The following is a 25,359-nucleotide window of genomic DNA, read 5'->3' as shown; positions in this document are numbered from 1 at the left end:
CATTCAAATATTTATCTATCTCCACAAATGTATTTAATGATCCAGGCTCCACCTCGGGGGCAAAGAATTCCAGAAATGCACTACCATTTGAGAGAAGTTTCTACACACCTCAACTTCAAATGACCAGCCCCTTATTTCGTAGCTGTGTCCCCTTGAAGGTTCACGAAGATGATCCCGGGTGTGGAGGGGCTGTCCTACGAGGCAAGGTTAAACAGGTTGAGACTTGACTCCTCGGAGTGTAGGTAAGAGTGAAGAGCAATCATACTGAAGTATAAAGTTCTTAGTGGGCTAAAAAGGCTAAATGCTGAGGATATGTCATCTCATGGAAGAGCCTACAACCAGAGGCCGCAGTCTCAGAATAAGAGGGCCCCATTTCAGACTAGGAAAAGGATTTTTTTCTCTCAGAGGTTTGTGAGTCTTTGGAACTCTTTGATGCAGAGAGTTGTATGGGAAATGTCATTGTGTATATTTAAGTTTTAGATAGATTTCTAATCAGTAAGGGTATCAGCAGTTATGGGGAAAAGGCAGGAAATTGGATGAGGGATGTCAGATTAGCCATGATCCTATTGAATGGCTTGTAAGACTGAAAAGCCTTCTGCTGTTCCTACTTCTTATAGGATTATGGTTGTAACACTGCATCAGTACTCACAACTGAAGGAGTTCTATAAGGACACTTTGTACATTTGCCGCTGCCTCAGGAAAGCAGCTGACATAATCAAGGACCCCTCCCTCCCCAGTTATTCTCTCTTCTCCTCTCTCCCGCTGGGCAGAAGGTACAAAAGCTTGAGAGCACGTACCACCGCACTCAAGGACAGCTTCTATCCTGCTGTTATCAGACCCTTGAATGGACCTCGGTAATGTAGCGGTTAGCGTAACACCATTACAGCGCCAGCGACCCAGGTTCAATTCCTGTCGCTGTCTGTAGGGAGTTTGTATGTTCCCCCCATGTCTGCGTGGGTTTCCTCCCACAGTCCAAAGACGTATGGGTTAGGAGCTGTGGGCATGCTATGTTGGCGCCGGAGGAGTGGCGACACTTGTGGGCTGCCCCCAGCACATTCTCAGTAATGCAAAAAGATATATTTCACTGTGTGTTTCGATGTATATGTGACTAATAAATATATATCTAAATATTTAAATATCATTCACTAAAAGATGAACTCTTGAATTCATGATCTCCCAATCCACCTCGTCATGGCCCTTGCACTTTATTTGTCTATTTGCACTGCACTTTCTCTATAACTGTTTCAAAACTATATTCTGCAGTCTGTTTTCTTTTTGCTACCTCAGTGAAATAATGCATAGGATGATCTGACTGGATGGCATGCAAAACAAAAGTTTTTCATTGTATCTCAGTACATGTGACAATAATAAACTAGTACCAATACTAATACCGATATCAATTGCAGAAGTTTCTTTATGCAAGAAAGATGAGAGTGTGGAACTTGTTAACATATGCCTTGGTTAAGGTCAACAGAAGTGTATTGACGGCTTAGGCACATGAGAGAGAGGGGGGGGAGGAGAGAGAGAGAGGATACATTGATGGGGTGAGATAACTGAGAGAATACTTGTGTGGAGTACAAACAGTGGTATGGCCTTGCGGTTTCTCTGTTCAAATTTGATGTAATTACCACATTCTAATCACCAACTGAAGCTCAGTCCTGGGCTTTGACTTGTAAGCCAGGCTGATACTGAGGGAATGTGGCAGCACTTGCTGGCATGCCAGTGACAACACCTCAAAAGTACCCATTGGCTCGGAACCACTTTGAGATGTCTATTATAGATGTAAATTCCCTTTCTCTCAAAGGAAGTTTCATTTTTGGCTGTTGCAAGAAAACTATAGGAATAATAGTATTTGCAGAAATCCGATTTACAGAACACGACTCTTTCAGAGTATTTCTGAATGAATTATGTGGTGTCTTTTAACTCATTCTCTGCAAAGGATATGGTCCTCGCTTCTGGTGTAATATCCTCTTATTATTACGGATGTTTCCTATGGAACCATTATTGTATGAAGAGGAATATGTACATAAAAGTGCCTCCTCTTCTTCCTGTCATGGAAGGTGTACGAGGTGCAGAGCAATTGTTTCCACAGATCAGTTCTAAGCAGTTCTGCTGGAACCTGAGCTTTGTGGTGAGCAGGAGGAAGAGTTGCCTCCAAAGACCAAAACGTCCCCAGATTCTAGCTGCTGCTTCTGCTCAGTTAATTGACCTTAACTGACAGTGGCACAGCTAGTAGAGCTGGTGCCTCACGGCTGCAGTGACCCAGGTTCAATCCCGACCTCCGGTGCTGTCCGTGTGGATCTCCTCTTGAGTGCTCTGGTTTCCTGCCATGCCCCAAGTCGTGCGGGTTGGTAGTTCACTTTAAGTTGATCTAGTGTGTATGTGGGTAGTGGAATCTGGAGGGGGTTGGTGGGAATGTGGGGGGAATAAAAGGGGATTAGTATAGGGTTAGTGTAAATGGGTGCTGGATGGTCAGTGGATTCTGGGGAGGGGGCAGCTAAAGGGCTTGTTTCTGTGCTGTATCTCTCTATGACAGTGAGAGTGAGTGCAGGCAGGGAAGCTGAGTCTCTGGAATCACAGAAAAGTATCACACAGGAGGCCATTTGGCCCATTGTGTCTTTACCTGTCATGTATGAGTTTCCCTGCCTCATGCCACCTTCCAGTGCTAGGTCCAGAGCCCTGAAGTTTGTGGTTCCACAACGACACATCACAACACTGTGTAATCATGTTGCGGTTTCTCCTTGCACTCCCTTCCAGGCAGTGAGTTCCAGGTTCCCACCATCCTGGGGGGAGAGAATCTTTCCATATTGAGAAAAGATTCATGAAGATGTTATCGGGACTGGAGGGCTTGTGAGAAGGAGAGGCTGGATAGGCTGGAACTTTTTTCCCTGGAATGTAGGAGGCTGAGGAGTGACCTTATAGCAGTTTATACAATCATGAGGGACTCAGATAAGGTGGATGGTTACAGCCTTTTTTCCAGGATAGGGGAGTCTAAGAATAGAGGACATAGGTTTAAGGAGGGGGGGGGGGGAGGATCTCAAAGGGACTTGAGGGCAACTTTTTCACACAGAGGGTGGTGGGTATACGGAAGGAGCTGCCAGAGGAAGTGGTAGAGGCAGGTACAATTACAATGTTTAAAAGACATTTGGTCAGGTTTGTGGATAGAAAAGGTTCAGAGGGATATGGGCCAAATGCAGGCAAATGGGACTAGCTCAGATAAACGATTTGGTCAGCATTGGACGAGTTGGGTCGAAGGGCCTTTTTCCGTGTTGTATGATTCTATGACTCATCTCCCCCCCCAACCCTTCTTCCACCTGCTTTAATTCTATGCCATCTGGGTCTTGAGCTCTGTACTAAGTAAACTTTACTCTGTCTAGGCCCTCATAATTTTATGCAGTTCAGTTTTCTCCCCTCAGCCTTCTTTGTTCCAGATATAACCCCAGTTTATCTTTCCTCATAATTACAAATTTACAGTCCTGGCAACATTTTCATGAATCTCACCAGCCCCCTGCCAATCTTACCTTTCCTGTACCGTGGTGACCGGAACCGTGCAGAGTTTTCAAGCGTCACCAGTGTTGTGTCAGGTTCTGGTGAAACACCTTATTGGTGTATCCCATGCCTCGGCTGATAAAGAAAGCATACCGTGAGTCTTTTAAACCACCTAATTTACTTGTCTTGCTATCTTTAAGACTTGAAGAGAATGTAAAGGAGGATTAGTAATCCAGGAATGCCGAGAAGAAAATGTGAGGATTTCTGGGAAAGCCAGGGTTGTCTGTGAGCATTATTGAAGAGGATGCCATTGATTAGGGCAGTGGGGGGAGAGGCAACATCAAAGCCCACAGGACCTTAATAACATTGAGGTAATTTAGTTAAAATCTTCACAGAAAATTAAAAATAAATAAAAATACGTCTGGTACAATGCATGCCCCAGCAGTAAGATGTTCCTAGTCTCTGGGAATCCCTGAGAAAGTCCCAACTCCTTAAAAGGAGTGGCTGGTGACATCATCAGCAGCTCATGGGAGTTAGGGGCAGTTGTATATTTGAGTACGTGTGTGTGAGAGGGGCTTTCATTGAAGAAAGTTGGGATTGAATTTCAAGCATTTACATGCATTGAAAAATGACCAGCTGTTGCTCTTTGTTACATAGCAAGGATCCGGTTGAAACATGGGACGTTAGCTTCTCGCTTGAAATGTTGAGTAAACCTTTCTACACTTGCAATTTGACTAAAGATGTTTGAAGTTAATGTTTCATCCTTTGTTCAACCATGGCGAGTTTCCAGGCAACAAGTGTTTCAGGATTTCACCAGTACACCCGACCTCAGTGTTCTGGAATAAAAACATAAAACACTGAAAATACTCAGCAGGTCAGGCAGCATCTGTGGTGAGAGAAGCAGGGTTCCCTTGCCACAGATGCTGCCACAGAAACACCACAGTGTTTCAAGCTGATGACATTTTATCAGAACCATTTTCTATCTTTATTTCATATTTCCAGCACCTATGGCTCTTTTGCTTTTTAGGTTGGAGTTTGTTAAGCTCTGAGGAAGAGGAGTGGAGAGCCAAGACAAGCCCTGTCTACATTCTGGAGCAGGTTGTCATGTTGGCTGAATGAAGGTTCTCTTGCCTTTTTGTTTAGAAAGTTGTGAGTCGGGCCCCAATCTGGAGACTAAATGATTGCACTGAAGGAGTAGTTGCCACCTTTGTTGGTGTTGTCACCTTTAAGAGAAGACATTGAACTAATGCCTTGACTTGGGTCAACGATCCAATGGCACTGGCCAGAGGAGAAAGGGGATTCCTCTTGGTGTGCTTAGCAATACCTGTCCCTCAGTGAATCATATGTTAAATTACTGTTGCTGAGATTGGTTGTCCTATTTCTCGTTGTACAGTAGTACCAATATTTCAATAGAATTTCATTGTGTAAACTATTTTAGAAATCCTGTGATTGGTGTGCTCTAAAAACAAGATTGTTATTTCTTTAATCCAAAGGCTAACATCAACTAACTGTGGATGCTGGAAATCTAAAATAAAGCAGAAAGTGCTGAAAATACCCAGCAAAGGAGAGGAACAGAGCCAACATTTCAGTTAATGTCTTTTTGTCCTCTTTTCCTTGTCTTTATTCTGTAGATATATGCTTCTAGGAAAGATCATTGGATAAGAATCTGGGACTGGCACCCAGATTAATTCTTTTCTACTCTGGTCACATTCAGGCCATTTCCACATGTGTATGAGCATCCTTACTGCAACTGACTTAACTCAGCAGGAATGATAAATGGAACTGTACTGTTCCTTGTTTGGATGGGTCAGTGTCACACTGCATGGGGAATTTACCCAAAGTGGGATTATACAGGTTATATAATCGAACCCAGGTTAAGAACGTTTAATTTATGACATCCCCTGCATATGAACAAGTGTCCATAATATTATTAATATACAAAAGTCCAACATATGTACAGATAGTTGTTCCTACGAATGGCAGAACTAGTCTCTCTCTCCCCAGTTTTAGTCATTGTTCTTTCTTTATCAGTCTTATGTGCTTTTGATGTCAATCATTGCAATTCTGTGGTGGTGAGGTTACTATATTGAATGATTTTTGTGTACTTTCCCATTTACGGATAAAATTGACTTGTGGTGTCTGTAAAAATGGAATCCATTCGTTACCTGGGGACGGACTATAGTCTACCAGTCAGATCAGTCCTCTAGGTTTAGTCTCGTGTTACAATGGGTCGATATATCAGTTAAGTAGCAGAGTAGAAATTTACAGCTCTGAATGAGGCCATTTGGACCACTGTATCCATGCCAGCTCACTTCTGCAACACCTAAAGTAAAATCTTACACTCATTCCACAAAGAAACACTGGAATATTAAATGGAATAGAAATAATTCAAGCATACGCTTGGTATATTTAATCATTGCCCAATAACCAGGGTCAAACATTCCTGGCAGGTTTTATAACTGTAAAAGCTTAGGAACATAACTCTGAATCATATTTGGAAATACTGCCTCTATAAGACTAAGTGTTCTGATGCTTGAAAGTGGCAAGTCTGCAACCAGTACAATAGCATTTGTGAAATTACCATCCATTACATCCAGGTCAAGCTGCCACAGAATAAAGAATAAGGTCATTTATCTATGCCAAAATGCATCTTAGGGCCATTATTGTACAAGTCACAGAATATTTTTTGAGTTGACAAGAGATTCAAAAATTTGCATGGGGTTTCAGTCCCTTAAGGATTCAAGGCATCTTATTGTTGACAGTTTCTACATTGTGATTGTTCTGAAGGCATTTCAAGTTTTCTGTGCTCTGTTCTCCACTTCTTTGATTCCTCCATGAACAATCAAAGGGAATCTTTCTACTCCTACATGGCAGCTGAATACAATCAAGAGTAAAGTGACCTAGGCCACCTTTTCAAGCTTGTAAACTGATTCGCAGAATGTCAGGACGACAGCTTTCTGACTATGTTCCTGCTGCAGAGGATGGAAGGCTGCTTGTGATGAGTAGAATAAAAGGACTCAAAGCATTTCTGTGAAAGTCCCCATTGGTTTAGTAATATTGCCAGTTTTTGGATGACGTTGTCACTAAAACTATAGGGTAAAGGAGAAGTAAAGTTATCTCTTTGTCAGCGTGTGCTGGAAGCTTGTGAGGAGTCAGTCTCCTCCTAGAATATAGAACATAGAGCAGTACAGCACAGGAACAGGCCCTTTGGCTCATGATGTCTGTGCCGAATATAATGCTGAATTAAACTAAACCTCTTCTGCTGCACACGATCCATATCCCTCTATTTCCTGCATATTCATATGTCTATCTAACAGCTTCTTAAACACCACTATTGTATCTGCTTCCACCACCATCGCTGGCAGCCCGTTCCAGGCACCTACCATTCTCTGTGTAAAGAAAACTTGGCCCACACAGCTCTTTTAAACTTTCCCCCTCTCACAAATGCATAACTTCTATTACTTGACGTTTCTACCCCAGGGAAAAGATTCTGACTGTCTACCCTATCTGCACCTCTCATAATTTTATAAACTTCTATCAGGTCTCTGCTCAGCCTCTGACATTCTAACCTCTCCTTATAGCTCATACCCTCTAATTCAGGCAGCATCCTGGTAAACCTCTTCTGCACCTTTTTCAAAGCCTCCACATCATGCTGGCTGTTGTATTGATGCAGCCAGAGTAGAAATAAATGACCAGAGTTATACAGAGTGGAATGGGCTCTAAGTCACTGAATATCATCCTGGACAGCTGAAGGAGAGCTGTGATCAAGAGAGGACTGAGTCGGAGGGCAGGCGTGATTGTATTGGAGTTTCATCTCTCCTCCACATCTCTCTGTGGTGATCAGGGGATCGCTGTGCTCCCTGAAGCAGGTCTCGGTCTCCCTGAAGCAGTGTCAAGGATAAGGTGCTGAGTGTTCCGCATTCCCAGCAGAACAGTCTTTACACAAGGTGCAGGCAAACACAAGAATGAGGGGGCAGGGTCCCCATGGCTGAAGTCCATTGTATGTACCCGTCAATGGGAAAGGCAGGCTTGTGGTGAGTGTGACATCTGGATTTTACAATGAGCCTTTCCAGCACTCCTGACTGCTGGAACAAGCTGCTGTAAATAAATGTCATCCATTAACCAAGATTCATTTCCCAAGGGGACTGGGTCAGGCCTCACAAATAATTGCTTAGTCATACTGACAGCAACTTCAAACAACCAAATAAATTCTTCAGAGAGGCAACCAGAGGTTGACATTTTCCTAAGCCTTTGCCTTTTCTCTGGATTCATGAGTGGCTTTACATGGCTGTGCAGTTAAGCCAAAATAATGATTTCTGAAAAAATGAAAGGGCACTCTCTGTTGGGTCACGCAGGAGATTGATGAGCTGGTTTCTTGATGGGCGTGAATGCAACACGGGCCATCTCCCTCCTGATGGGAATTGTTCAGCCCCAAGTAGAACCTGTGCTTGGAACAAAAATATAAAAGCGGTAAATTCAACAGCCTCCAAAAGCAGGCATGAGATTATGAGGAGTGATTAACCTACAGGTGGGCAGTGAGGTGTGGGCAGCATGCCAAGTCCATGTTTCCTGCTCATTATGATGAATACAGAGTCTGGTCAGTGCAAGTCACATTATTCAAAGGCTGGACGCCTGAACAGGAGGTTGACACCTGTCAAAGTTGAAGTCGAGTCTGTTGTCACATGCAAAGTTACATGTATGCACAGAAGAATTTACTTGCAGCAGCATCACAAGCACATCAGATCAGATCTCTTCATTAGTCACATGTACATCGAAACAGTGAAATGCATCTTTACATAGAGTGTTCTGGAGGCAGCCCGCAAGTGTTGCCATGCTTCCAGTGCCAGCATAGCATGCCCACAACTTCCTAACCCGTACATCTTTGGGATGTAGGAGGAAACTGGAGCACCCGGAGGAAACCCATGCAGACACGGGGAGAACGTACAAACTCCCTACAGATAGCAGCTGGAATTGAACCCGGGTCAGTGGCATTGTAATAGTGTTATGCTAACCGCTACACTACCGTGCCTGCCATAGCAGCAGATAAGCAGCATTCATGAGAAAGACATAAATTAAACAGAAACTATAGACAATTTTACAAGAAAGAACACAATTACAACTGAAAAAGAGTCCACTGTAGTGCAAAGCGGTCATGGTGTTTCTATACTGAGGTCGTGATTAGGGTTGTGCAGGTTGGATCAAGAACCGAATGGTTGAAGCTGTTCTTGAAGCCGGTGGTGTGGGACTTCAGTACCTCCTGCCCAATGGTAGCTGCAAGAAGATGGCATGGCCTGGATGGTGTGGTCTTTGATGATAGATGTTTCCTTCTTGAGGCAGCGCCTCATGTAGATACTACCGATGGTGGGGAGGGATGTGCCCACGATGTGTTGGGCTGAGTCAACTGAAGATGACACCAGAGAGAGGTGACGTTTTGCTGGCATCTAACAGCAATGTAGTTTCATACTCGAGATCCGACCTGTTAACGTGAGCTTGCGCTGTTTGAAGGTAGCCTACAACTCTTTAAGCGGGAGTACACCGCGGCCTGAGTAGTTGTCGGGACCAGCAAGATAAGGCAGCAGAGTGGAATTGGAAGCCACCCTCCCCTCCACCTTCCGCTCAGTGCTCTTGGGAGATGGACTCTGACCTTACGATCCACCTTGTTGTGACCTTGCACCGTATTGCACTGCACTTTCTCTATAGCTGTGACACTTTACTCTGTACTGGTATTGTTTTTACTTGTACTACATCAATGCACTCTGTACTAACTCAGTGTAACTGCACTGTGTAATGAATTGACCTGTACGATCAGTGTGCAAGACAAGTTTTTCACTGTACCTCAGTACAAGTGACAATAATAAACCAATACCAAAAAAGGGAGGGAGCTGGAGTTGATCTGAAGAAGGGCAGGCACAGTAGTGTAGCAGTTAGCGTGACACTTCACAGCACCAGCGGCCCGGGTTCAATTCTGGCCACTGTTTGTAAGGAGTTTGTACATTCTATGCTATGTTGACGCCGGAAGCGTGGCGACACTTGCGGGCTGCCCCCAGAACACTCTATGCAAAAGGTGCATTTCACTGTGTGTTTCGATGTACAGGTGACTAATAAAGACATCTTAATCTAACACAACATGAGAGTTGCCTCTGGGGTTGTGGAGTGTTATACTCCAGGTCTTCGAGACACTGGGAGGGGGAGGAATGCTCGTGTGTCCACGGGGCCAGAGACCCTGCAGACTCGCAGGCAGACCTGGAGGTTAATACCAGAAGCCGCTGGGAAATGGCACAGAGCCACACAGCACGGAAACAGGCCCTTCAGCCCACCAAGTTCATGCCAACCATCAAGCACCCAGTTGCACGAATCCCAAACTAGTCCCATTTTATTCTCCCTATGTTCCCATCAGTACCAAAGTGGCACTCAACCAGAAGGTCAGACAAGGGTTAGGAATGCCGACCAGCCTGGAAATGCATCTGTTTGCAAACAACAATTAGAGAAAGGAGCATTTTAAACCTCTGATCTAGCTGGGATCTGTGTGCAGGCACTAGCAGGGTAGGTGAACTGACATCAGCATCCTCACCCGGAACAGCATCCCCAGCATCAGGCCTCTGATCTCACTCGACCAGCCCCCAGTCGCATTAAGCTCACACTTGACTCCCAAAAAAACCGATGTACTCCACCATGACAAACAGCTCCTAGGAGGTCCCAAGGAATGGTTGAAGGCTGTCCTCAAAGCTTCCTTGAAGAAAATGAATCATCTTTCCAACTCCTGGAGTCCTTAGCCAAGACCACTCGAACTGATCCAGGACCCCAAGTACTTGGGACTTTATAACAGGGGGGCGAAGCACAAACTGCAGGGGGACTGCACAGTGACCCGAATAACCCTCCTGTCTGCCCTGCCTCCGGCAGAGAACGGCTTTGAAAGGCCTTGGCTGACACAGTGAACCGTGAGCCAGGTTTAGTGGGGAGCAGCTGCGGTGGGCTGTTTCATCTCTGCAGGGTGGTGAGTGAGAGAGGAACACCCGCGGGAGGGAGGCATCCCAGACAGCCTGGCTGTTGGAAACTAGTAGATTCAATGACTTGCTGTCGCAAAACAACAAATTTAACGACATATAAGTCAGTGATAATAAACCTGATTCTGATAGAGGGGAAAGAGAGGGCCTCAAGTATCTGCAACTGATTAGTTTTACATGGCTGTGTCTTGAATGACCATGGACAGAGAGGATGTAGCTCATGTTTAGAATCAGCCTGGCTGTTATTAACAAAGTGCCTGCCATATTCACAGTGTCACAGGGTTTCAGCAAGGCGAAGGAAATGAATTCACTTGAAAGCTTTTTCCGTGACCATTGTGGAGACTGAAGAGTTGGAAGTCACTTTAGCTTGTAAGGACATGAAAAGCCAGGTTCTAAGCACGGTAGGGTGGCGGTTAGCGTAACGCTATTACAGTGCCAGAGACCAGGGTTCAATTCCCGCCGCCATCTGTAAGGAGTTTGTACGTTCTCCCCGTGTCTGCGTGGGTCTCCTCCGGTTTCTCAGGTTTCCTCCCACATTCCAAAGACGTACGGGTTAGGAAGTTGTGGGCATGCTATGTTGGCACCGGAAGCATGGCGACACTTGCGGGCTGCCCCCAGAACACTCTACGCGAAAGATGCATTTCACTGTGTGTTTCGATGTACATGTGACTAATAACGATATCTTATCTTAATGCAACACTCAATTTTGAAATCAATAGAAATGGACATTCGGGAGAGATCTAACGCTGATTCATTATTGCTTGTTTCTTGCAATCAGCCAGTGTTGATACTTGCATGTTCCCACAGCAGATGCTGAGGTATTCACCCAACTAACCCTCTGCCACCACATGCTCCTCACATGGAAGTCTATGTTCTGCAGAGCTGGGCCTTTGACCTGTGGGGGCTGTTGCAGTTGTTCCACTCCGCTTTCATCCAATTGTCTGAATAATTTCCACAAAGTACAAAATTTACATCAACTCCCCCCTCCTGGAGGCAATAGCTTGTACAAAGGAAGATTGTGGTGGTTGTCTGTCCTCATACCCCGAGGACGTGACTAGATGTTTCTCAGGTAGGTGTCCTAGGCCCAACCAGTTTTCTCTGCTGCATCAATGTTCTTCCATCCAAAAGCTGTGATGTCCGATGATGATCATAAAATGTTCAATTTTATTTGCAACCCCTCAGCAAATGAAGCAGCCTATGCTTGTATGCAGCAAGATCGAGGCAATATTCAGGAGTGGGCTGGTAAATGGCAAGTAATCTTAACGTAATGCATATCGCAAGCAAGACCATCTCCAGTAAGAGAGAGGGTCTAACAGCAGGATCCCAGTCTCTGATCTGCTCGTGGCAACAATGTTCATTCAGCTGGTCAACTAGAATGAGAATGTTGGGGGTATGGTTGACTATCATTCAATGGCCTTATGTACACCAGGTACCCCAGCAACAATAACCTAGGTGTCACTATTGACAAGAAAGCTGATTGAACCAACCATGAGCAGACGAAGGGCATTCTGCTGTGAGTGACTCCCTAAAGCGGTTCCACCATGTACAAGGCATGTCAGGAACACAATGGATGAGTGTAGCTCAAATAAAGCTCCAGGCACCATCCAGGACAAAGAAGCTTCTGTTCTGAGCCCTGTCAGGGGAAGAGATTACTGGGTTGGCAGAGGAAAAGATACAAGAATGTGCTCAAAGTTTCCTTGTGAAAAATTCAATGTCCTCCCCTTATTGTTGGAAGTCCCTGGCTCTTGGTTACTCAAAGTGAAGAAGGAACATTCAAGGTGGTATTGAGAGTCTCAGATCCATATATCAGCAGTACACAGAAACCCTGCGTTAACAGTGCACCACCTCACGGACTACCCACCTGTCTGCCTGCTCAGGCACCTCCTGCCTCACTCGTGGAAGGATCTGCCATTCCCACATTGGCCTCATCAGCCACCTCGAAGCCCACAGAATCTGAGTGGAAGAAGGTCATCCTTGATCTCAGGTGCTTGGAATGCGCTGCTGGGGTGGTGGTGGAGGCAAATACGACAAAGGTGTTTGAGAGGCAGATGAATGTGGAGGGATATGGGCATCGTGTAGGCAGAAGGGATTAGTCTGGTTAGACGTTTAGTTCAGCACAACATCGTGGGGCGAAGGGCCTGTTCCTGTGCTGTACAGTTCTATGTTCTATTAATCCATTAAAAGAGATTTCATTGCTGTCTTCATTTTTCACCTTGCTTTACAGGTGTTCCCTTCAGTTACATTATCTGCCCCTGGTCAGTGCTACTGTCAGTGAGTGGTGAATTGTCATTCAGAAGCAATGCCTCAGGTGGGGACATCTGCACCTTTACTGCCCCAGAAATACTCCAGGGGAGAAGCTTGAGCTCACAGCTTGCAATAGAAAAGGTAAGTGGCAAATGACTATTTATCTCAGGTTCCCCTGTAAGTTTGGTACACATCCTCCCAGTAATTGTGTTCACAAGTCTGAGAGGTGGTACATTGGTAACTTGGTTTATTATTGTCGCATGTACCGAGGTACAGTGAAAAACTTGTCTTGCATACTGTTCATACAGGTCAATTTATTACACAGTACATTGAGGTAGAACAAGGTAAAAGAATAGCAGAATGCAGAATAAAGTGTTACAGTTACAGAGAAAGTGCAGTGCTGGTAGACAATAAGGTGCAAGGTCACAACAAGGTAGATTGTGAGGTCAAGAGTCCATCTTATTGTATATGTGGGCCATTCAATAGTCTTATAACAGCAGGATAGAAGCTGTCCTTGAGCCTGGTGGTACGTACTTTCAGGCTTTTGTATCTTCTACCTGATGGGAGGGGGGAGAAGAGAGAATGTCCAGGGTGGGAGGGGTCTTTGATTATGTTGGCTGCTTTATTGAGGCAGTGAGAAGTGTAGACAGAGTCCATAGAAGGGAGGTTAGTTTCCGTGATGTACTGAGCTGTGTCCACAATGTCTCTGCCTGATCCAAGGTAACTCAAGCTCACTGTGGAGCTCAGTGTTTTCTGATACAGAGAGAGGAAACTAGTTGAGTAATCCAGGAGTTCTGCTAGTTCTACTAGTGTGTAGATGTCAACAAAAGGGAATAAAATTTAAAAAACTGCAGAAGCTGGAAATCTGAAATAAAAACAGAAAATGCTGAGGAAAAGGTCCTTAGCAGATGGAAAGAGAAACAGTTAAATTTTCAAATCAGGGACCCTTCATCAGAATGGAGAGAGAAAGAGACAAGTTAGTCTAGGTAGGCAGAGAATGTGGGGAACGGTGATGGGTGGAACAGTTCTCTGAAAGGGTGAATTAAACTAAACTATACACGTGAAAGGAAAAGGTAAAAGGGGATGTCCCAGTAGGCCTGGCTATACATTACATGGACTGTACAACATTAGCAGCACATTACACAGACAAAGGAAATTAACAGCCCCTTTACTGCCACTTTAATTCACCTTGCTGGGACATGTATCTATTGCTGTTATGCCACTCTGGTGTAATCTCACCATGTAGATTCTGGCACCACTGTTGTACGCAAGTTGTGTATTGACTTAAAGCAGGATACTTGTAGTCCAGTTATGATACATCAGTTGGGAAGTCTTTGACTCTGATAAGGCAGAGCAGACGTTGCTTGCTTCCTCTGCTGATTTAGTTCAGGAGTACCCACTGTTATTGAGATGGCAGAGGATTGGGAACCTACTCCGGTATAATTGACAGAGTGGCCTTCTCCCTGGCTCCACTCATAAGGAAGGCAACGCAACAATCCGATTCTCGTGTCATTACAGTCCAGTTCTTACATTATTTAACTGAATGATGAAGCACAGGAAGAGGCCAGTATACCTAATCCAGCTCTTCATAAAACTGCCTGAGAGGTTGGTAGAAGTAGACACACTCAAGATTTAAGAAGCATCCAGATGTGCATTTGAATTGCCAAGGTATAGAAGGCTATGGACCAAGTGCAGGGAAATGGGATTAGTATAGATAGGTACTTGAGGGTCAGTATAGATAAGGTGGGTTGAAGGGCCTGGTTCTGTGCTGTATGACTATGACGCTACCTAAAGAGTACCTAATTCCTTCCCTTTTGTTATGTTCCCCATTTTCCCCCATTAACTATCTACAGATTCCATCTAAACATTATTACTGGATTTGCTCCTACTGGCCTTGCAGGCATCCATTCCAGCCACCCACAGGTAGAGAGATGTCTCTCTCCTCCTAGCTTTTGCCAATCACCCAAAGTCTGTGAAATCTGTTACTGACCTCCCCCCTGCTTCTGCTGCTGTCCTGCCAATACTTTTGCTTTCTGATGTCTCTGGAGTTACGATACAGCTTGGCCAAATGTAACTGAGTCATGGAAGGTGCTCAAGAGCCTGAATCATGTTCTGGTGTTCCTTTGCAATGCTTCCTTCAGTCTGAATCACAAGCATTAGTTCAACTGCCCTGATCTGATCTCAGTCAGTGACTGAAGCCTGCTCTAGCTGTCATTATAAAGGTGCAGTTCCATGACAACACTTTGGTATAATTTGCGCTTTTGCACTTACTGTCAAAACCCAGTCATGTTGCAAATTGATCATGAACCCAACTGGCAGCAAATAACATTAATCTGCAACCCTAGTGATAAAACTGTCCTTCGGTGTGAGTGTATTTTATATCAGCAAGGGAATCATAAGCAATGTGTGAGATAGATTATCATACAGAAACAAATTATATTGTGCAGGATAATAGTATTTGAGGTTATTTCGCACTCCAGTTGGGAGGAAAACCCATTTATTTTGTTGAAATTCTATTGAAATAGTAGATAACCTCATTTTATATGAACTCCTTAAAGGAGCCCACGACATAAGCTTCCTGGGCCCCAGGCTCTCAACTTCTCTTCCTGAACCTCTCCATCTTTCCACCTCCCTTTACCAAGTTCATCACCACTGAAGCTTGTTCTGTACCAAATTTTATGGACAGCATTGGAATATGTCATTATATTGAACCGGCTCTATAAATGCAAGTTGATAATGCTCAGGGGCTTTATTGTAATTTTGTGTATTTCCTTCCAAAAGCCTTGTACATATCTTTTTTATAGTTTCTGTTTTTTTTTCTGCTTTGAATAAATTTCCCACAGTTAATACCCATGGAGGGGAATCTTGACTCAGGGAATAGGGCAAAACAAGTGAACTCAGGTCATATTTCTTCTGTTAAGCATCTCTCCCATGATTGATACCAGCATCAGAAATCAGAACTGCCTCTTGAGATACTTCAGAATCAGAATCAGGTTTATTATCACTGACATATGTTGTGAAATTTGTTGTTTTGCAGCAGCAGTACAGTGCAAGACGTAAAGACATAAAATTACTATAAGTTACAAAAATAAATAAATAGTGCAAAAGAGGAATAACGAGGTAGTGTTCATGGGTTCATGGACCGTTCAGAAATCTGATGGTGGAAGGGAAGAAGCTGTTCCTGAAACGTGGAGTGTTTATACTTCTTAAAAAATGAGAGGATCTAGTCCTGAAAATAGCTAAAATGTGCAGACAATGTGGTCACTTTGGCAAGGAGGCTTGTTAATTCTTGTCTTCTTAATTGTTAATTCTTTCTTTATTGTGTAATGTTGTAAACTTTATGTTTAATTTATGTTTTTCTTGTGAATGTTGTGTCTCTAATTCTATGTGCCTGTGATGCTGCTGCAAGTAAGTTTTTCATGGCATCTTTGCACGCATGTACTTGTGCATATGACAATAAACTTGACTTTGACGTTGACTGGGTTATGGATCCAGCTTGGTTAGATTTTGACTTGTGATGGTGTAAACCCAGTTATAGTGCTTTAGTAGCCTGTTATATACTGTATCTCTGCCATTGATTTCAAGGCAAATTTGCACTAATGCTCAAGGTTCAATTTACCCCTTTCAGTTTTAGTACGGCACAATTATCTTAAAAGCTCAAAGTGAAGATATAGGTTTTCGTATTTCTTGTACCTGCACATATGTGGGTTTGCTGCTAATTCAAGGAGAGAGAGTGAAGTGCTAGGTTTGGAAGGATAGAGACATTTGGATTTTTAATTGGACAAAATGAGGAATGTATGCCCAGTTTTCTCTGGGTTAGTAATGTAAAATATACCATAAGGTAACATTGCACATTGGCATTCAAAATTCATGTCTTCAATGTAAGAAATTTTGGAGGAGGTATGTTGTTGCAACTACTTAGGGTGTTTCGTTCGACAAGAGGTAAATTTCAAAACAATTTAGTGTTGCAAATTAAAGATAAGAATGATTGATGAAGTCAAATGTAAGGTCATGGAATCACCTTGGAGCACCAAGACAATGAAGATGAGACTGCTGATCAAGAAATGTCATCTGAAGTGAGTGACTTGGCTCAATTGTGGCATTGTTGTCAGAATGTAGTGGGCATGAGTTCCATTTGAAAAAGCTGAGTGCATAATCTAGGTAGAAGTTTCAGCATATTACTGAGGGAATGCTGCACTTTCGAAAGTGATATATTTGTTATGTTAAGCTAAGGACCCCAGTTTATCCCTACATGAAAATATCTAAGTTATGTTATTGATCGACATTTGTCCTTCAGCTAACATCACAAAAAAGAACTAATTATTATTATTTATGGGACTTCTCGAGAATACAACATGTTTTGCCTAACTAATTATTAGCAGTTGATTTCAGTGGTCAGTCAATACGTCTATTCTCATCGGATCACTGACAACTAGAACAATAGAAAGTAAACTAGATGGAGTCCAGACCCTATTTTAGTAACAATCCCAATGGCCAGGTCTAAAACTATTTCATTTGCACTAGTCATTTGGAACATCTTGAGATCATATGTAAACATTGCTGTATTAATGCCAGTTTTAATTTGTTCCTTTTATTTCCTACACAGAGTGTGATCTCCTTTAATTAAGGAGCCCAAAATTAGATGAGGTATTTGCTTTACTGAACATATGCACTCCATCCACAAGGTCTCATCTGACACAGACCATCATGTGTTTCACTGCTATCTCTACTCTACCAACCACCTGCCAACAAACCCCACCCTCCAACATCCAAATCCCTTCATCCTTGACAACTTACACACTTTCAATGCATTTATTGATGGTTTAGCTCTTCACGCCCCTATTATTTATTCATTGATTTTAGTTACTTCAAACCTCCTATATTATTATTTCAATTTCAGAGGGAGGTGGACGGTTGGTGGTGGGTCTGTTGATGGTGGGAGAAGGGAAGTAGAATCCTATTTGGATGTAGAACCTTTGATGGAGAGCAATCTGGTCATTTGGAGCCTGTGTCCCAATAGTTCCTCTATTTGATCCTTTAGTTAATTTCCAGCACTTCCTAATTTTATTTCACATCTGAAGGTTTTGATGCCTTTTCACAGTTTACTCATTTTTCACATTTCCCCGTACCTTTTCACCATCTTGGCCACTTGCACTTGTTTTTCATCCATTTAAGCTTCTGCATTCTGCTCAGATGACCTTTACCTAATCCACCAGGTCTATGTCCTGCCTGTAAGTACTCAGAGGGAACAGTGGACACTATTGGAATTGGTATTGGTTTATTGTTGTCACTTGTACCGAGGTACAGTGAAAAACTTGTCTTGCATACCGATCGTACAGATCAATTTATTACACAGTGCATTGAGGTAGTAAAAACAATAACAAAAAAGTGTCACAGCTACAGGGAAGTGCATTGCAGGTAGACAATAAGGTCTGAGGCTGGGCTGCACTCAGGAACTCACTCTGTTTTCATATTGGACCAAACACATTAATCTCTCTTTCCTTTCTTCATATGGACGTGCTGTATTTTTCTAAGATGTTTTTTCAGATTTACAGCATTTATTTACTTTCTCTTTTTAGAAAAGGGCAAAATCTTTTCAAGCGTCTTTCACAACCTCAGGACACAACCAAAACCTTTTTTCAGCCAATAAGGCAGCTTTGGTGTGGAGTCATTGTGGTAGCGACAACAGCAGCTGCCAGTTTGTGTCATCAAGATCCCACAGACAGCATGACATTAAATTGGGGGCTAACTATTGGTCAAGATATGAAGAGAGAACTTCAAAATATCGGCATAGAGTATTTTGATCCATCCGAGGCATTGGTGGCCTTAGCTTAGCATCCCATCCAAACTACAGTATCCTTGACCATGCAGCACTCCCTCGGTACCACACTGCAATGCTAGCCTGTACTGCAGAAAACTGGGTTACCTAGGGTTTGGCATACCGTGCTTAGAGTCATAGAGTCACAGAGTCATACAGCACAGAAACAGGCCTTTCGGCCCAACTGCTCCATGCTGACCAAGATGCCCAACCAAGCTAGTCCCATTTGCCCATAACCTTCTAAATCTTTCCTATCCATGTACCTGTCCAACTGTCTTTTAAAAGTTGTTATTGTACCTGACTCAACCACTTCCTCTGGCAGCTCATTCCGCATACATACCACCCTCTGTGTAAAAAAAAGTTGCTCCTCAAGTTCCTATTAAATCTCTCCCCTCTCCCCTTAAATCTGTGCCCTAATCCTGGGAAATAGACTGAGTGCATTCACCCTATCTATGCCCCTCATGATTTTATGCATTGTGTTTGATGAATTGATCCACACTGTGTTATGATTCCAGCTAACTATAGATTTCACAATGCCTTACATCTTTGTTCTGCAATAGCTTGGCTCTTTAACACATATGGAATTCTGCCTGATTGCCATTGGACTTGCAGAGCATAATTGCATGCACATAGGCTGCAATATCGCCTGTCACCCATTCCTGGGAATAATCCACACCTGCATTGCAGACCTATTTCAACCTTTCACCTGGCTGCAACCAAATAAAATGCCCGGAGTCCCAGTCAGATATACAGTACATTCCATCTTTGGAGACTCAGTATACTCCCACCACTTCCTGTGGCACTTGAGCATGAAGTTTTGTTTCACGTACTACCTCCATTTGTTTAAGTGCATTAAGCTTTTTTTATTTGGTGAAGACAGTTCTGTCAAGTAAATGCTTAAAGTTAACTCCAAGCCTGAAAGTAAAATTAGAAGACAATTAAACACCAGACAGTCACTGGGGACCCACACGATCACTTATGGAGTCCAGCCCATCATTTTATTCCCAGTAGTCAAAGCACAGTTCTGTTTAAGTGATAAGTACAATAAATCTTATAATAAATACATTTGGTCTTGAAGGATTAAAAGATTGAAATAAATCAGGAATTACTGTAAATATTAGTAGGGATAATTCCTCCCAAGGCTTTCAGTGCTGGGAGACCTGGCCAATTTGGAGATTCTAATCCTTGAACATCTTCCAGTTGTAATGACAAATTGAAAGTCACTAATTTTACTGAATTTTAGCCAAAATGTTGATGAAGCATTTGATTCCAGTGTAAAAGCAGGAACTTTTAGTTTGATATGATTTTGGACTACATTGTTTTAACCCTAATTTCTGTGCACACTCCATGGCATCCAGTGTGAGTGTGTGTGGAATTGTGGGCCGCCCCATCATAGTGGAACAACTTTAACAACAACAACAGCAGCAACCTGTGTACACGCAACATCTTTTACACGGAGAAGTGTCCCAAGGCACCTTAACCCACCCACCCTGTTGTTTTCTTGAGACAATGGGAAGGCCATTTTCATTGTCCATGGTAGATTTTGCTTTTTTGTATAATAAATAACTTCTTGGGTCACTTCAGGAAGCACGTGTCAGTCATATGCAATGGCACTGGAATCCTCAGTGGAGAGAACATCAGTCAAACCATTAGGTTGTTCTAACAATCTGACAACTTTCACATTTTTGCTTCTGGAGCTAATCCAAAGATCAAAAGACAATGCCATTCTATCTCAGCATACCACAGGGCAGTTGGACTCAACACTCTGGCTTCTAGAGCACTTTCATCTGTGTTGAAGCATGTTAAGGTTGAGGATAATCTTTACCATGTATGTGTGTGTTTGCATGTACATGTGTGGGTATGTGTCTTTGAGTGTGTGTATGTGTTTGTGTGTATGTGTACATGTGTCTTCTTATGTCTTCACTGGACACACACACAATGCAGATGAAACTAGGTCAGTGATCATCTGGGCTGAAGCTACTCTCGTCTAGCAGAGGATAACAGAGCATTGATTAATACATAATTCTCCCTTCTGAAGTCTTAGATCATTTGTTCACATCTTTTTCCAGTGAAGGGCTAGATTGACAATCCATGTTACCTCTGAAGGCCACTTATGTGAAGCATGTTTATTTTAACCACACATAATCAGATGTTGATATTGTTAGTCATGTTGAAGGCACAAACCTAGTCTCTGTTCAGATTGCTGCCAAGCAATTATGTTTCCTTGGAAATGTGACCTGGTTTTATGTGTTTGTTTGGATCAGTTTAGTTTTCACTAAGCTCAAAGTCGCATCACAGTTTGAGTCAAAACTCTATCCCATCATTGACTTTAAAACATTAATTGCTAATAAATTAAATTAAGTCTCAATTATTAAAACAATTCCAGTCCCATACTGAGCTTTGGTCTAGTTGGCTGCTCAGCTTTCTGGCCACAAAAACACCATTGTTTCCCAATCAAATGATTCCTCTCCACCCGACACGTAGTGTGCATCATCCATCTCTCCTCTCACTCCCCTGCCCCTGCTTCCCACAACCTGACTAAAGTCTTGCTCCTGTCCAACTACGGTTTACCTCTTCCATTAAGTTTACAATAAGGTTAATGGAACTGTTATGGACCACTAAGTATGCACTGGGGTGCTCCAAACAAACTAATATCAAAGCATTTTACCCTCGAAAAACACTGGTAAGCTCGTGGGTCCAAGGGTAAGGTAGGTCATTTACTCTGGACACTGATGGAGCTCTTTTTCTTTCCCATAATAAAAAAAAGAGCCAGAATTTCCCAGGACTCCTGCCTGGATACACCAAGTATCAAGACTCTGTTGGCAGCGGGCTACGGGTATAGGGATGCTTGGAGTGGGGGAAAAGTTTGTTGTGTACAGCAAGTCAGGCAACACAGACATTCTGGAAGTTAGGTTGCTTTAAGTAGTTTTATTTAGAAACTCTCAAAGACTTTGGGTTTTTTTTGTGGCCGAAGTCTTGAATCGCCATCAAAACAAAGTAAAGCAGATTAATGATGAGACTACTGGGCCAACGGAAGAAGTCTCCTTCCCCCCTTCCTCTTGAAAATTCCCAACTACAAGATCCTAGAACAGATGGGGCCCCTCTCAAACCATTCAGAGGCTGTATCCTGTACACCAGCACCACAGATCAACAACAGCAGCCTGATTTGATACAGCAGATTAAACATGGTAATGCTTCCTAATGTTCTTCACAGGAGCGCATTAAATCAAAATTTGATCTTGTGCAAAGTACTCCTATATTGAACATGACCTCATCCGCACACAGTTTACCCTAGAAGTCTTCCTCCCTCAAAATGAAGGCGCGCTGCTGGTAAATTGTATTGGGTCCTCAAATAAAATTTCATCCATCCTGGTGCTTTAATTAGGGCATCAATGGTTGCTGTATACCCGATACAAGGCCGGACCAATAGCACAGCGACCATGAAGTACCAGGAATTGTCTGTACTTTGTCCTCTAACCCAATCCCAATCAAATAACTATTCAGCTCCACTTTTGAAGAAATGAATCAGCACTGCACCAAGTGCCTGTGTGCGTCCTGGACGGATACATTTTAATGGTAGTTGTCCTTGTTGACAGCTCTTCACTTTGGGACAAATTACACTGGCATGGTAAAGAATTGTTGCCAATGGCAACAAGTAAATATAGGGCCATCTGCTATTAATGGAGGAGTTTCATCCAGACTAATGAGCTCGCACAATGGACCAAAGGAGCTGAAATGAATGCACCTTGCTCATTGAATAGCTCTCATTATACCAGAAGAATTGGCAGTCTCCCAGGCACCTCTTTATAATGAAGGCTGCTTGCATCTGCTTGGGTTCAGTGTTTCCCATTGTTTCTGTTTGGATTGAATGTCTGAATGAATAGTAAAAAGTATGAGGAGGTACAATGCACCGCGTGAAAAGATGGGCAAATTGGTAGTTTTAATCAGCAGATTGATCAAGAGTAGACAAAATTCCAAGCCTGATAAGATTCTTTTGCAAACTAAATTTATAGCTATTAGGATTCAACCATATTTATATATGCTAATTAATGCGAATTAATGAATGCAAATCAACAAGGCACATTCCCTCTCATTTTGAAGGGATGGCTCATTATGTTGTACAGTTCACAGTTAATCCCACATTGATATGCACAACATTCTACGTATTGACTATTTGTGCACATAGCTTGGAGTGCCTTGACATAAATTAACTGATGGTTAACGACTGATTAAATACGGCTGCAGGACATCTCTTTTTTATATTGTGTTGTTTCTGGCTTCTGCTCTCCTGATTGCTTTGCCATCTTGTTTAGCTAAGGATTCTTGATGTCACCAACACCTTCCATACCTCACCCACCTTGTATTCAACATTATAGATGAGCTTTGACACTGAATGTGATCATTGACTCTACAGGGCTCCATAAACCAAGCACAATCCTGCCTTCACATAATGCTTCCATGTCCGGATTTCCAGCAGGAGTCACTGGATCATTCTCTATTCTTACAGTTTAGGAATGCTAAAGCCAACTGCGGAACCTTACACATACCCTCACCACAGTTAGCTCCAGTGACGCATCAAATCTGCAGCCAACTGTGATTACTGGGGGTGAGCAATTTTAACCTTAACTATGTTGACGCAGTTCAGTGTTATTTCAAAGCTGATTTTAATATTGAATAGGATGTCGTTTGGAAGTCCAGCTAATCTCATCAGTTTCCTGTTAGGAAATTAACCCACACTGGCTCACACACACAGGATTGCCTTTCTTATGTGCTGTGACATTCTGTTTTAATTTTGATGCTTTGTGTGGGCAGTTTTTCAGATTGTGGGCTCCTGTACAATCTTATCTCATCTTCCAGTGAACAAGCAGTGAGGAAATTTACCCTTGTCTATTGCTGCTATCTTTAACCACAGTATGGGCAGAATCTTCATGATGACCATTCTTTAGGTTTGCGGTGGTGCACTGCTACATATGTCTACCTGCATCCATTTGTTCTACCCTAGCCCTGGGCTAACAGGAAAATATCTTACTTATGTAGTAAAACTCTGATAATCTGCTGTCCAACCATTCGGAAATACCAGTGGTTCAGCATATGGCCCACCAGGTGATATCTGCACTTTCTACTCACTGAGACCTGATTCCTGCTTTCTCTTCCACTCCCTGTGTCCCATTTCCTGCGCTCTCTTCCGCTCTCGGTGTCCCAGTTCCTGCTTTCTCTTCCACTCCCTGTGTCCCAGTTCACATACTCTCTACCACTTACAGGGGCCCCATTTCCTCTGCTCTCTTCTACACACTGCAGCTTGATGAAATGCTCTCTACTCACTTGCCTGGATGTGTGCAGCTCCAGCAACCCTCAAGACGCTCAACACTATCCAGGTCAAAGCTACTTGCATGAGTGACGCCTCACCTATCACTCTAAACATTCATTTCCTCTCCCAGTGGCACACTTCCACTGCAGTGTCTACCATCCACAAAGCGTGCTGCAGTCAATGGCCCAGGCATGTCCTGCAGTGCATCTCAGACCTGCAGTCTCTACTACCAAGGACAAGGCAGCAGGTGCATGGGAACACCACCACCCATGGGTTCCCCTCCCAAGTTATGTCACATCTAGACTTGGACATTTGCTGTTGGTGTTTCATTGCCGCTGGGTCCAAATCCTGGAATGCCCTGCCAACAGCTCATTGGAAGCATCTTCACCAGAGGGTATGCAGAAGTTCAAGAGGGAGACTCACCATAACAATTGGACAAAATATTTCATGCACTTCCCAAAAAATGAATAGGTAACAAACCAATGTATATTGTGGAGACACAAGAGACTGCAGACACTGGAATCTGGAGCAACAAACAATCTGCTGGAGGAACTCAGCGAGTTGAGCAGCATCTGTGGGGGGAAAGGAATTGCTGACGTTTCAGGTTGAAACCCTGTCTCAGGACAGACGCAGGGTTTTGACGCAAAACATCGACAATTTCTTTCCCCCCACAGATTCTGCTCGACCCACTGAGTTCCTCCAGCAGAGTGTGTGAATGCAGATCGTGGAGCACCTTTGGGGCAACAAAGGGGTGTGTTTGCAGCCAGGGAAAAATAAAAAGAATCACTTCCAAAAGCACAACAATGAAGTGGCTAACAAGGCAAAGTACATTGATGGCAATCATAAGTTGCTGAATTTCTATTTGACTCAGTGAGTTGACTCGTATGTGCGATGGCTTGAAAGGTGACTGGAGTGTGATTGTTTTCTCAAGGTCAGGTCTTACTCCAGATTGGATCCTCTAATGGGAGTACGGCCGACTTCTCTTAATTAAAAATTGTTTCATTCATGTTATCTGATCATTTGAATTGGAATCAGGCAACAAAATCACATGCTCCTTTGGTATGTAATTAAAATCTCTCAGTTCAAGTTACTAGATAGTTCTAATTTAACTTGAAGAAAATGACTGAATTAACAGGGGTGGACGGAAGAGATGAGAAGGCTGTCATGGAATACAAACTGAGCAGCATGCTAAACATAGTGTGGCCACAGTCTGAATTGGAGACACAGCTTGCGGAAACAGACCCTTCAGCCCATCGAGTCTGTGCCAACCATTGAGCACTCGTTCACACTAATCCTGCACTAATCCTATTTTAGATAGATAGATATTTATTTATTAGTCACATGTACATTGAAACACACAGTGAAATGCATCCTTTTGTGTTACTGAGCATGTGTTGGGGGCAGCCCGCAAGTGTCGCCACTCTTCTGGTGCCAACATAGTATGCCCACAACTTCCTAACCCGTATGTCTTTGGAATGTGGGAGGAAACCAGAGCA

The 25,359-nt window shown here is 43.2% G+C and overlaps 1 protein-coding gene across 1 annotated transcript in view; it reads left to right on the top strand.

Moving 5' to 3' along the window:
- The window catches only part of LOC127584570 (tyrosine-protein phosphatase non-receptor type 13-like), a 307,142-nt gene that overhangs the window by 39,844 nt on the left and 241,939 nt on the right, over positions 1–25,359 (top strand). The window contains exon 3 of the mRNA XM_052041344.1: positions 12,718–12,878. Coding sequence (XP_051897304.1) covers positions 12,718–12,878 — 161 coding nt within the window. The remainder of the gene's footprint in view (positions 1–12,717; positions 12,879–25,359) is intronic.

This window comes from Pristis pectinata, chromosome 30, assembly GCF_009764475.1.
Source record: "Pristis pectinata isolate sPriPec2 chromosome 30, sPriPec2.1.pri, whole genome shotgun sequence".
Lineage (NCBI taxonomy): Eukaryota > Metazoa > Chordata > Chondrichthyes > Rhinopristiformes > Pristidae > Pristis > Pristis pectinata.
This window is presented reverse-complemented; position numbering and strand designations above follow the sequence as displayed.